Below are 13,582 nucleotides of genomic sequence, written 5' to 3'. Positions count from 1 at the left end.
CACCTGTATTTTAAGAACATAAATAAAGTCTCAGTGGCACACAGGCAAAAAATAAAGAGTTTACAGACAATTCAGCAACATGTGGGATTTAATTTATGGCACTACTAATTCATTACGTTGGTGTCTGCAAATATCGACTGTTCTGCCGAGTTTAGCTACAACCACAAACCTAAATATTTGTCTGTGTGGAAGACTCAGCAACATAACTGCTTTACAGGTTCTTCTGCATTTTTACAAGCTTTTCGCTGGCAGCATGTATTAGGAACAGGTGTGAGGCACGTCACATACTCAAGTTTGGTTCATTATTATTTTTATTATGTTTTCATAAATTCAAACATTAATGCACAGATGCGTAGCTTTATGATGGAGAAATCATTCGAGGTGGATTCATGGTCCACTTTACAGCATTTCACGAAAGCATCAGTTCCTCTCTTTTTGATCATTGTCTGAAACTGGACAAATCTGAGTTTTTCTGTTTTAGTCACAGTGTGGATAAGTGCAATGCTTACAGTGTATCTGGGTGGTAGCACTGTTTATTTATTTATTTAAGGTTATTTGTATAGGGACAGATACAATAGACATAGACAAACTGGAGATACAGTCCTCAAATGATGTACTGTAGCCGAAGCTAATTTGCAGCACTTGTCCCTAGAAGGGCTTTTTTTAACTATAATAAACCTGTTAACCTGTCAACCTGCAGATCTTCACCCTTGCAGTATTTCCTGTACTGTGAAATCAACCCTGTAAAACCTGACAAGTTCAGAGTACTCAAGAATTTTGTAGAAAGTGATTACATGCATTTTTTTTTAAAGTAAACCAACTTTTTAAAATAAAAAAAAATTAAGTAAAGAAAACTTAAAAAATTCAGTTAACCCAAACTTAAAATTGTATGTTTCATTTTGATTCATATTTAAGTACACTATAACATAAGTAAGGACTGTTTACAATATATTTATTGTATACTGTACTTAAAACTTATATTTACAATTAAATTTTTGTTCACAAGCCACAGAAACAGATTATGTGAAAGTGTGTTGAGACTGAGCTCAGTGTTGACTTTTACACAGTCATATTTTACATGATATATAAAGCAACAAATATCCGACCTACAGCATAAGCACAGGCACTACACTTCTAAACAATGGTAAGCACAAAACTAAAAAATAGCAAACTCTTCTAAATCTCCAACATAAATGAATGTCTTTCTCTTTCCTGAAAACTACATAAAATATCACTTAATTAAAAAAAAAATGCTCTCGTATTGCGGGCTCATGCAAATCATGCTGGGAACTGGAACCTCAACCAATTGTGTTGATTTAACTTTTAACTGAAGTAAATTTCCAGTGCCAGACTCTTTCATAGCTTACCTGGCATATTAAATCACACTCATCACAACCACCAAAAGTTTGTAATTATTTGCAGTGTTTGTTACAGTAAGGCTGTGGTATTGAAATGAGTCCGTTTGGAAGAAATAAATAAAAAAATTTATGTTCTTTGACTCATTTTATTTGAGTTTGTGGAATTTAAAATGGTGAACTCATTGAAAACACATAAAACTTTTAAGTTGAATGAACTGTTTTACAGGTTTTAGTTCAGTTTACTCTTTTTAAATGAGTATATTGTACTGTTCGAGTTTACAGTGAATGATGTATATGTGAAGGGGTCAGCTTATGAATTCCCACAAACTTTTTTTGTTGTGAAATTCTTGAGTTTGACCCCTTGCACAGTACATCATTCTCAAGAAAAATATTAGCATTTATTATGTTAATCAAATGAAGTGGGAAAAACTAAATGTTTTTATGGCCCTACAACATGTCCAGTGAACCTGCTGTGACAAAGCTAAGATTAAAAGCGGGGTGCACGATCTCTGAAAGCCAATGTTGTATTTGAAATCACCTAAACAAACACACCCCTACCCCAATAGAATCTGGACCTTCTTTTGATAGACCCGCCCCACATATGCAACCCAGGCAATGATGTTGGTTAGTAGAAACGCCTCTTACTGCTGATTGGCTTCAAGTGTGTTTTGGTACTCATCCCAACTCCCTTTTCCAAAGTGTTTTTTTATCGTGCACCCCGCCTTTAAATATAAAAAAATAGCAATACTTAATATTAAAATCAAGTTAAATTAAATCAGCATGTCTTTTAAAATAAGTAAAACTGTTTTAATCACACACTACTCCTTTTCAATTCCCATGTTTTCTTTGATTTCAGATTGTAAAATATTTAGCAATACTGTAATGCTGAATTTAGTGTTATTTATGAAATTTATGCAGGATTTGTTTTTTCAGACGACATAGTTTCACTGTAGATTCTTTACTAACATAAAACCCAGGATAGAGAGGTTGAGTAAATGTGGTTTGGACTTTGTGGATGAGGGTCATTGTATCAGAGACACTGTAGAAGGACAGAGATCCTGCACTGTGATCCACATACACTCCTATTTTGGAACAAATGGAGGACACGGGGAGTTCAATCAATTTATGATTGTGCTCAAATGAATATTTGGAGGTAGAGCAGAGTAAACTCCAGGACTGATTATTCCACCCAAACACACACACATGACCGTTTCCCTTCCTGCTGATGCTCTTATATGACACTGAAATTGACACACCGGCACTTCCACTCCACTCAACCTCCCAGTAACAGCGCCCGGTCACACTCTCATTACACAACACCTGCTGCCAGTGATCAAATCTGTCTGGATGATCAGGATACTGCTGGTCTGTATCAGTGTAAGTAACCTCTCTGTTCCCATCAGACAGATAGAGGTGTTTATACGTTGTGTTTGAATCCATTGTGAACTGACTGGAATCTAATAGAGAGAAAAACATCATTGGACATCATTATTCTACAAGAAACATGGTGCAGATCGGACACTGACACTCGCTGCCCTTCCGGATACATAGAAATTATATTGTCATCACTTAAGAACTGCAACGTGAAACGTGGAAGAGACTCTGGCGGCATTATCATTTGGTACAAAGAGACTTTAAAAAATGACTTATTTGTACAAAAAAAGGATTCAACACACATCTGGCTTAAACTCAAAAGAGGCATCATAGACTGCGAAAAGGACCTTTATATCTGTGCAGCCTACATACCTCCATCAGAATCACCATACTACAAGGACAATCTCTTTGATCAGCTTCAGATGGAAACCAGCCATTTTCAGGCTGAAGGAAATGTACTTTTATGTGGAGACTTTAACGCCCGAACAGGCTCAGAACCGGACATTATAGACACTCATGGGAATAATCATATACTGAAAACAAACATGCATCTCATTCCCACCACTACAACACGAAACAACCCTGACAGTACAGTTAACAAAAATGGTAGGGAGTTGGTGTGTCTCTGTCGAGGTTTGGGCTTATATATGCTTAATGGTAGGATCCGAGGTGACTCTTTAGGTCGATTCACATACTGCTCATCTCTTGGCGCTAGTGTTGTTGACTATGCCATTACAGACCTAGACCCCTCCTTATTACGAGCATTTACAGTCAGACCACAGTCTACCTTATCAGACCACTGTCAAATAAACGTGTTTATAAAGAGAACACAACAAACTCATAGAAGCGAACAAAAGCCCTGCAATCTGACCAAATTGAACCCAACATTTAAATGGTCCCCAAACTCTGAAACCGAATTTATTAGTGCAGTCAGCTCCAAAGACATTTCCAACTTAATTAATACATTTAAAACAACACAGTTTATGACTAGTAAAACCGAGGTAAATGCTGCAGTACAACAAATAAATCATATTTATGAAAGATGCGCAATCAAAGCGAACCTACTCCGTACAAACAAAAAAACTAAAGTAAAATCTGGAGATGAAATCTGGTTCGATAACGAATGTAAAAGTAAAAGACAACGTCTTCGACAACTCTCCAACCAAAAACACAGAGATCCACACAAACAAGAAATAAGACAAAACTACTGCGAAGCACTTAGGGATTACAAAAATACAATTTACTACAAAAAACAACAACACCTCAATTATACTCTCAAAGAAATCCAAGACTCAATTCATAATAATCAATTCTGGGAAAAATGGAATAGCCTAAACAAAAAACAAAACCAGGACATACCCATACAAAATGGAGAACTATGGAAAGACTACTTTAAAAACCTCTTCAGGGAAATCTCCTCAGATAGTCTTACACCTGATCAAAAAAATGTACAAACTAAACTAAAACAATTGGAATCCATCATTAAAAACAACCAAAACCCCTTAGATTACCCGATTAGCTTAGAAGAACTAAAAGAAGCACTAAAGAAATTAAAACCCAGAAAGGCATGCGGTTTAGACAACATCAGAACAGAAATGTTGAAACACAGTCCTGCAGCAATGCAAGAGACACTTTTAAAAATGTTTAATTTAATCCTACAAACTGGACACTTTCCTGAAACCTGGAGTACAGGTTTAATACACCCGCTATATAAGAGCGGAGACAAATTTGACCCCAATAACTACAGAGGCATTTGTGTAAATAGTAATCTAGGGAAGACTTTCTGTGGTATCTTAAATGCTCGGATTCAGGCCTTCCTTACCAAACACAACGTCTTAAGTAAAAGTCAGATTGGATTTTTACCAAACCACCGCACCACTGACCACATTTATACACTACAGACGATAGTCAATCAACACGTTCATCATAAAAACAAAGGCAAAGTTTATGCATGTTTCATTGACTTTAAAAAAGCATTCGACTCGATATGGCACGACGGCTTATACTATAAAATTCTACAATCAGGCATAGGAGGAAAAGTATATGACATCATTAAATCCATGTACTCAGAAAACAAGTGCGGAGTTAAAATCGGTGACAAAAGAACAGAATTTTTCAGTCAAGGGCGTGGGGTGAGACAGGGCTGTAACTTGAGTCCAACTCTATTCAACTTATATATTAATGAGTTAGCAGTGTTACTGGAACAATCCAGCACACCCGGTCTCATCCTAAACAACTCAGAGATTAAAGCTCTTCTGTATGCAGATGATCTGGTGCTATTGTCAGACACTGCACAAGGTTTACAGCAACACCTGGACCTGCTGGAGAAATACTGTCAAAATTGGGCCCTGACGGTCAATCTGAAGAAAACTAAAATTATGATTTTCCAGAAAAAAGCAAGATTACAAGATAACAGATACACATTTACTCTGGGAAACACTGCACTAGAACACACCTTACACTACGACTATCTTGGGTTAAAAATCAGCGCATCAGGCGGTTTTGGTCTTGCGGTAAATGCACTTAAAGAGAAAGCTAGACGAGCATTCTATGTCATCAAAGGCAAATTTAAACAAACAGACATTCCTGCTACAGTTTGGTGTAAAATATTTGATAGTGTAATAATGCCCATAGCTCTGTACGGTTGTGAGGTTTGGGGTCCACAATGCCTAACAGATTACTCCAAATGGGACAAACATCCAATGGAATCCCTGCATGCTGAATTCTGTAGAAATATTTTAAGAGTTCAGAGAAGAACACCTACTAATGCATGCAGGGCTGAATTAGGCAGATACCCCCTAATAATACACATCCAAAAACGCTCCCTTAAATTCTGGTCACACTTAAACTCAAGTCCCCCGAACACACTTCAATATGAAGCCCTTAAAACCCAAGAGAAGAGACCTAAAACCAGTCCCATCTGTCAACTGGCTCTAAAACTCCAGACCAGCACTAATGAACGCAAACAAACCACAATAAACCAAATCATTAAAGAAAGTCAAACTTTATATTTGGATCATTGGGATAATGAAAGTAAAAACCAAAGTAAACTAGAATGTTATCGGGCACTAAACAGAAAATACAGTCTGTCAGAATATCTCTCCACAGTTAGAGATGTAAAGCAGAGACGAATCCTCACTAAATACAGACTCAGTGATCACAGTCTGGCAATAGAGAAAGGCCGACATAGACAAACATGGCTCCCAAAAGAAGAGCGAATCTGTGTCCATTGTGACAGTGGTGAGATCGAGACAGAGACACACTTTCTCCTTTACTGTGGTAAATATAAAGAGCTTAGAGAAAAACACTTTGACAAAATCTCAAAGCTCATACCAGAGTTTCATAGCTCTTCAGACTCAGATCAAATGAAGATGTTACTGGGGGAAGACAGACACCCATCAGTTGCTGCTAAATTCATTTATCAGTTACACACCATCAGAAATAATCCACAGCCCTGATCTTGTACAGTATTTTTATTTTACCTCTCATGTGCCTCCATAAATGTACATTTGTATACTTCATATGTTTATATTTCAAAGTCAACTTTATATTGTAAATATCCTCTGATTCTATTTTATTTTATTTGCAGTAGTACTTCATCCATCACCCAGCACCTTAGCTTAATTGCACCTTAATGTTTGTTAATATTGTGTTATTGTATGTTTCTTGTTTTATGTATAATGCTTTGGCAATATTGTAAGTGACACAATCATGCCAATAAAGTTCTTTAAATTGAAAATTGAAAATTGAAAATTGAAATTGAAAATTGAAAAAAGCAAAAGTTTCATAAAAGTCATAATTGCAGAATATCCTAAACTGTAAACAATTTTCTATTTCACTTTTAATTTGTTACTGCACTTTTGTTACTATTATTAGATTTGGCCCTGGTTATGTTTAATATACTTATTAATTTAAAGGGACGGTTCACCCCCCCCCCCCCAAAAAAAATTGCTGTTTATTTACTCACCCATTAACGTCAATGCAGAGACAATTCATCATAGATTGTAAAAAATATGGACGTAGTGTCCTTGATGTCATCCATAGGTTTGTGAAGAGCTATTTTGAAGCCAATAGTTGCCGGAGCCTGCCGGAGCCATCTTACCAGCGTGTCACCATGCATTACTCGCGGATAAACGAAAATGGGCGAAGGGCAAAATTAGCTATATAGATTAAAAAACTTTTTGTTCCAGGCTGTAAACATATTATTTTCTGCTGTTAAGTTGGCCATTTTAACATGGGGTCTATGGGAATTAACTCCTTTTGGAGCCAGCCTCTAGCGGCCCCTAAATGAATTGCAATTTAAGTCACTTCCATTTTTGCTTCAAGATAGAGACTGGAAGGTTGCCCCTTTTTAAACATATGCAGGACGAATAGAAAGGAAGTGCGCTTTATCCTCCTGCACCTATAGGTGGCACTGAAAGGCCAACAAAGACCACAAAAAGAAGATTGCGCCCACATTAACACTAATAATGTTGTATATAATAATCAATTTCTTGCAAAAACTGATTTGCTTCACATGGCGTCAATATGTCACCAGGAGTCATGGGGATTACTATTGTATTTGATATATCTGCTTTTTAAACTCGCAAAGTGGTGAAAAAGTGCGTTTACATGCACAGTCTTACGCCGATTATGCTGCTTAAACTGATAACACGTGGGGTCATGTAAACGTGTAAAACTGTTTTCTTTAATCGGGGAAAGCTCATAAACGGTGTAAGCAAAAACCGATCGACACAGGTAGTTTTTTGCTCATTACGCCGATTTCGCGTGGCATGTAAACACCTTAACCCCGCTTTCTCACGGTTTTGTCCATGTGCGCATGTCCCCGCGTATGAAAGATAAATGTCACACGCGGAAGTAAGCGCAAAGTAACGCATAAAAGTCTCCGCTGGACTAAAGCAGTTGGCAGAGAAACTGAGTGCGTTTACATGCACAGAATAAGCGGATAACTATTAAAAATCAGCTTATTATAGAAAACTGTTTTCATGCGTTTACATGCAAATCAATAAGCCGGCTATGCAGTCAACTTCGTTTACATGGGACTTGAAGAATGATCAGGTTTCTCGCAGGCAGTGACGTCACCACCTATAGTACATAATAGTCGATCAAAAAGCCGACGGCATATCTGTCTTAAGCTGTACTGTTGTATCTCTCCTCGTGTCTGCAGAACCTGTAAATGTAACATGAGCTTTTATTTTAACAGTTTCTCTGCCAACTGCTTTAGTCGAGCGGAGACTTTTATGCGTTACCTTGCTCTTACTTCCGCGTGTGACGTTTATCTTTCATACGCGGGGACATGCGCACATGGACAAAACCGTGAGAAAGCGGGTTAAGGTATTTACATGCCATGCGAAATCGGCGTAATGAGCAAAAAACTACCTGTGCCGATCGGTTTTTGCTTACACCGTTTATGGGCTTTCCCCGATTAAAGAAAACCGCTTTACGCGTTTACATGACCCCACGTGTTATCAGTTTATGAAGCATAATCGGCGTAAGACTGTGCATGTAAACGCACTCACTGTGAGAATAGAAGCTCATGTTACATTTACAGGTTCTGACGACCTGAGAAGAGATACAACAGTACAGCTTAAGACAGATATGTCGTTGACTTTTTGATCGACTATTGTGTACTATAGGCGGTGACGTCACTGCCTGCGAGAAAACGGATAATTCTCCAAGTCCCATGTAAACACAGTTGTCTGCATAGCCGGTTTATTGATTTGCATGTAAATGCATGAAAACAGTTTTCTATAATAAGCAGATTTTTGATAGTTATCCGCTTATTCTGTGCATGTAAACGTACTCAATGACTTGCATTATATGAATCAAAGAGCACTGGGATTTCTGCAAAATGTCTTCTTTATCATTCTACTGAAGAAAAAATTTCATAAACATATCGAATGGCCTAAGGGTGAGTAAAAAAACAGCAAATTTTACTTTTTGGGTAAACTATCCTTTAAATGCACATTTATACTTATTTCAGTTTCTACTAGGCTATATTAAATGTATTTTTGCTGTTTAGACTATTTGAAAATCATCTGTATAAAAATTATTTTAGTTAAGTAACAGTTTATGAACAAACATTAATTCATGTGATCTACTGTACTAACAGACAGCATTGAATGTAAAGTGAATTAATGTGAATGGGACACAAAACTGAACACTGCTTACTGCTGATTTTACTCAATTCATTTACCTTTGTATCACTGATACTGAAATGTACGGCCTCAAAGATTTCTTTAAACATGTAGCATCTGAACTATTTGTGTCCTTATTCATACTCTTTCTTTGTGTACTATTGTTATTACATAAATATATTTTTAAAAAAATCAAAGTGTCTTACATTGCAAAAACTCCTTCCTGGTTTTGGGTTCATCAGAAATAATTCTAATAGATGTAACTAAGGACATAAACAGACATAATTAAAATAATTCTCATATACAGTATTGGCCCCCCTTCCTGATTTTTGTCACAATTTAATGTTTCAGATCATGAAAATTTTTTTAATATTAATGAAAGATAACACAAGTAAACACAACATGCAGTTTTTAAATGAAGGTTAATATTATGAAGGGAAAACAAAATCCAAACCCACATGGGCCTGCGTGAAAAAGGGTTTGCCCCCTATACATAATAACTGGTTGGGCCACCCTTAGCAGCAACAACTGCAATAAAGCATTATTTTGCGATAACTTTAAATGAGTCTGTTACAGCGCTGTGGAGGAATTTTGGTCCACTCATCTTTGCAAAATTGTTGTAATTCCACCACATTGGAGGGTTTTCGGGTATTAACCGCCTTTTAAGGTCATGCCACAGGATTGAGGTCAGAACTTTGACTAGGCCACTCAAAAGTTTTCATTTAGTTTTTCTTCAGCCATTCAGAGGTGGACTTGCTGGTGTGTTTTGGATCATTGTCCTGCTGCAGAACCCAAGATCACTTCAGTTTGAGGTCAGGAACAGATAGCCGGACATTCTCCATCAGGATTTTTTGGTAGACAGCAGAATATCACACTACCACAACCATATTTATAACCTTTTCCAGACTCAATTAATTCCTTTGTCACTTTTGGTTTACTTTGTCAGGCAGGTCCTATTTAAATGATTTCTTGATTGCAAACTATAAACGATCCCAAACGAGGCATAAGGGTCTTATCTAGCAAAACGATTGTCATTTTTGACAAGAAAAATAAAAAATATGCACTTTTAAACCACAACTTCTTGTCTAGGTCCTTTCCTGCGTGACCTAACGTAAATGCGTAGTGACGTAGGGAGGTCACGTGTTACATATATGAAACGCACATTTGCGGACCATTGTAAACAATAAACTGACACAAAGACATTTATTAGTATCATTCCAAATACAACAACATCGGAACGGTCCTCTTTCAACACACTTGTAAACACTGAGGCATAGTTTCGTGTTCGTCCTCTGTGACCTCTTGACGTATTGCGTGGGGTCACTCTGGCGCATCACGACCGGATCTAGACGAGAAGTTGTGGTTTATTAAAAGTGCATTTTTTTTTCTTGTCAAAAATGACAACTGTTCGCTAGATAAGACCCTTATGCCTCGTTTGGGATCGTTTGAAACTCCGTTGAAAAAAACTGTTACGTGTTGAGATAAGTGTTAATTGTTGGGCTCTATTAAAGTCCATTAAAATGAGAAAAATCCTGCAATGTTTTCCTCAAAAAACATAATTTCTTCTCGACTGAACAAAGAAAGACATCAACATTTTGGATGACATGGTGGTGAGGAAATTATCTGGATTTTTCTTTTAAGAAGATGGAATATTCCTTTAAAAACTGCATGTTGTGTTTACTTGTGTTATCTTTGTTTAATTCATTTAAATTTGTTTCATGATTTGAAACATTAATGTGTGACAAATATGCAAAAACATAAAATATCAGGAAAGGGGCCAACACTCTTTTCACACCACTAGTGAAATACAACATTATTTTTGAGAGTTAATGAGTATTTTCTTCTTTACCTCTATCAGAAATCTTTTCTATCTCGTCTCTACAAACATCTTCCACTTTGTCATTCAGTTGAGAAATAGATTTTCTCACATCATCAAAAGAGAGGAGAGAACTGACAAAAATGTTGTGTGAGACTTTAGATTCAGGAGCTGCAGAGAGAGACTGAAAACTCTACAGAAGAAAACATACAAAGATCTTCATCATCTCCATAGTTTCTTCAACAGATTATAATTGACTGGTCTACTGTGCTGTATTTGCAATCATTTGTCACTCTTGCATCATTTTGTAGTTTCTCTGTACTTCGGGTTAAAGTTCAACATTTTAACCAGCTGTTTTATTAATCACAACTAACATAATATGCCGAAAAAGAGAATTGGATTTCAGATTTCTTTCACCTGCAAGAAATGGATGTGATTGTCTGTTTGTGAAAGCTGCTCCAGCTCAGTGTCTTTCCTCCTCAGATCAGACATCTCCTGCTCCAGTTGCTTTAAGAGTCCTTCAGCTTGACTCACTGCAGTCTTTTCCTGATCTCTGATCAGTTGTGTCACCTTAGAGCGACGTCTATCAATGGAGCAGATCAGCTCAGTGAAGATCTTCTCACTGTCCTCCACAGCTGTCTGTGCAGATCTCTGTTAGGACACACATTACAATAAGCTCTGATACATCAGATCACACAACCTTTGATCCCCATCACTGAAACTTAACTCACCTTATGAGACCTCACAGCCTCTCTGAGATCCTGAATCTCTTTCTCTCTCTCCTGGATTCTCTGTTGAACTTTTCTCTGTGTCTCTTCTAAAATGTTCTGTAGGAAAACAAATAAAACAAATAAACTATAAAATCTCTTAAATACTAATAGACTTGCTAATACTAAATTAATATATGTCATTACCTGTTTCTCAGTCCTCTCTGCTACTGCTGTTACAATTTCATGGTTTTTATGTTCGTCCATCGTACACAGATAACAAATGTACTGCTGGTCGGTACGGCAGAAAATTTCCAGATGTTTTCTATGTTTTGCGCAGATCATTTCATGGAGTCGTCCAGTTGGATCCATCAGATCATGCTTCTTAACCTGAAAGAATTTTTCATGTTGATCAAGATGATTTTGACAGTAAGAGTTCAGACACTCCAGACAGGATTTGACAGCTTTGTATTTTCTCCCGGTGCAGATGTCACACTCCACATCTCCAGGTCCTGCATAACAGTGATCAGGAGAAGAGGTCTGGAGTTTTTTCTTCTTCAGTTCCTCCATCACTTCAGCAAACATCACATTCTTATATAAAGCAGGTCTTGGAGTGAAGATTTGTCGGCACTGAGGACATCTGTAGACTCCCGTCTGATCCTCCTGATTCCAGCAGTCTGTAATACAGCTCATACAGTAACTGTGTCCACAGGGAATGGTCACTGGCTCATTCAGTAGATCCAAACACACCGAACAGTTTAACTTGTCTTGAGAAAAATTTCCTTCTGCCATTTTAGTGTATGTACACACAGAAGGAGAGAGACAAACAAGTCACAAAGACTTTCAGTTTCGTTTTATGGTTCTTTGGAGTGAAAGTGAAAGTGACAAGCGTATCAAGTATGTAATGCATACTCGAAATGTGACCTTTGCATTTAACCCATCCTTAGTGAGTAGTGAACACACACCCGGAGCAGTGGGGAGCCATCCCAGTGCCCGGGGAGCAGTTAGGGTAAGGTGCCTTGCTCATGGGCACCACAGTTGCAACCCGCCAGCCATGAGCCTTAAACCGGCAACTCTCGAGTTATAAGCCTGACGCTCTTACTAACTAGGCTACAACTACAAATGTGTGAAAAACAGGTTTTATTGTGGGGTGTGAATAGCAAATAGATAGTTAAGTCCACCAGGTCACTCAGTGCCACACAGACAGAAATGAAACATCACTGACAACAGTAACAAAACGTTATTGATGTGGGGTCTGGTGTGTTTATCACATAATGTAGCATAAGTTAACTCTTATAAGCCCCCATTTTCTTGTATACGTTAGAGTTCTGTGGGGGTCAAAATGACCCCAGAAATTCAAAGGGTGATTAAAATATATATATATAAATTTTTAATGATACAAATAATATATCATTTTTTGTTTACCTCCCATCTATACATTAATGCTGTGTTTTGGGAGATATGAAGAACATTTGTACCTGCTTACCCTCTTAAACCCCGAGGACCCTGTCCCAGGTCAAAAATTTCGTATTTTGACTTAATATAAAATATTCTTTTAATCTTTAATGGTCCGTCATGGACCCCAGTAACACATATGAGATACTGTTTGAAAGCTTGGAGTCTCTACTTTCTGCAGATATGCATCACTTTGACACATCTTTTACTGTAAGAAAGTTATTTACACTTAATTTACACTATCACCCCCCACAATTTTTTATATCATATTTTATATCATTATTTTTGTTCTATTATCAACACATATACAACAATCGTTAAATGAATAATAAGGTAAAAAATGGTATTTTGTAAACTGTGAAACTTGAGTGTGAACTGCCTCAGATAGCACATATAGCCACAAATGCTACACCATCTTTTATCTTAGGTCCTACTCTAAAAAATGAGTCCATTCACAGCATTTTCTTTGGTTGTGTGCATATAAAATTAATATTTATATGAAAAATGTATTTTCACACCCTTCAGTAAAATAAGAATAACTTTTGAATGCGACATGCTAAAGAGTTCATTCTTTTTTTGGGTGTTTACTGTCTGCTGCTGCTAACAACCAGAACTGTCTGCAGTCTGCTAGAGTACACAGAACCAGAGTTATACACTATCAAAGACAGTATTTACAACATAAAAAAGAAAATTTGTCACAAACAGCAGCTTTTTATGTAACTTCAAAGGGTTTTC

At 37.1% G+C, this 13,582-nt stretch overlaps 1 protein-coding gene across 1 annotated transcript; it reads right to left on the bottom strand.

The window, feature by feature from the left end:
* Positions 1 to 273: 273 nt before the first annotated feature.
* LOC135749390 (tripartite motif-containing protein 16-like) lies at positions 274 to 12,448 on the bottom strand. The gene is made up of 6 exons (XM_065267978.2): positions 11,600 to 12,448; positions 11,417 to 11,512; positions 11,103 to 11,336; positions 10,719 to 10,878; positions 9,076 to 9,132; positions 274 to 2,815 (listed from the first exon to the last, which is right to left on the bottom strand). Exons 1-6 carry the CDS (start codon positions 12,182 to 12,184, stop codon positions 2,256 to 2,258), a joined length of 1,692 nt encoding a protein of 563 aa, XP_065124050.1. The 5' UTR covers positions 12,185 to 12,448; the 3' UTR covers positions 274 to 2,255.
* Between the last annotated feature and the right edge of the window lie 1,134 nt (positions 12,449 to 13,582).

This window comes from Paramisgurnus dabryanus, chromosome 6 (assembly GCF_030506205.2).
Source record: "Paramisgurnus dabryanus chromosome 6, PD_genome_1.1, whole genome shotgun sequence".
Classification (NCBI taxonomy): domain Eukaryota; kingdom Metazoa; phylum Chordata; class Actinopteri; order Cypriniformes; family Cobitidae; genus Paramisgurnus; species Paramisgurnus dabryanus.
The sequence above is the reverse complement of the archived record's forward strand: the minus strand, read 5'-3'. Positions and strand labels throughout refer to the sequence as shown.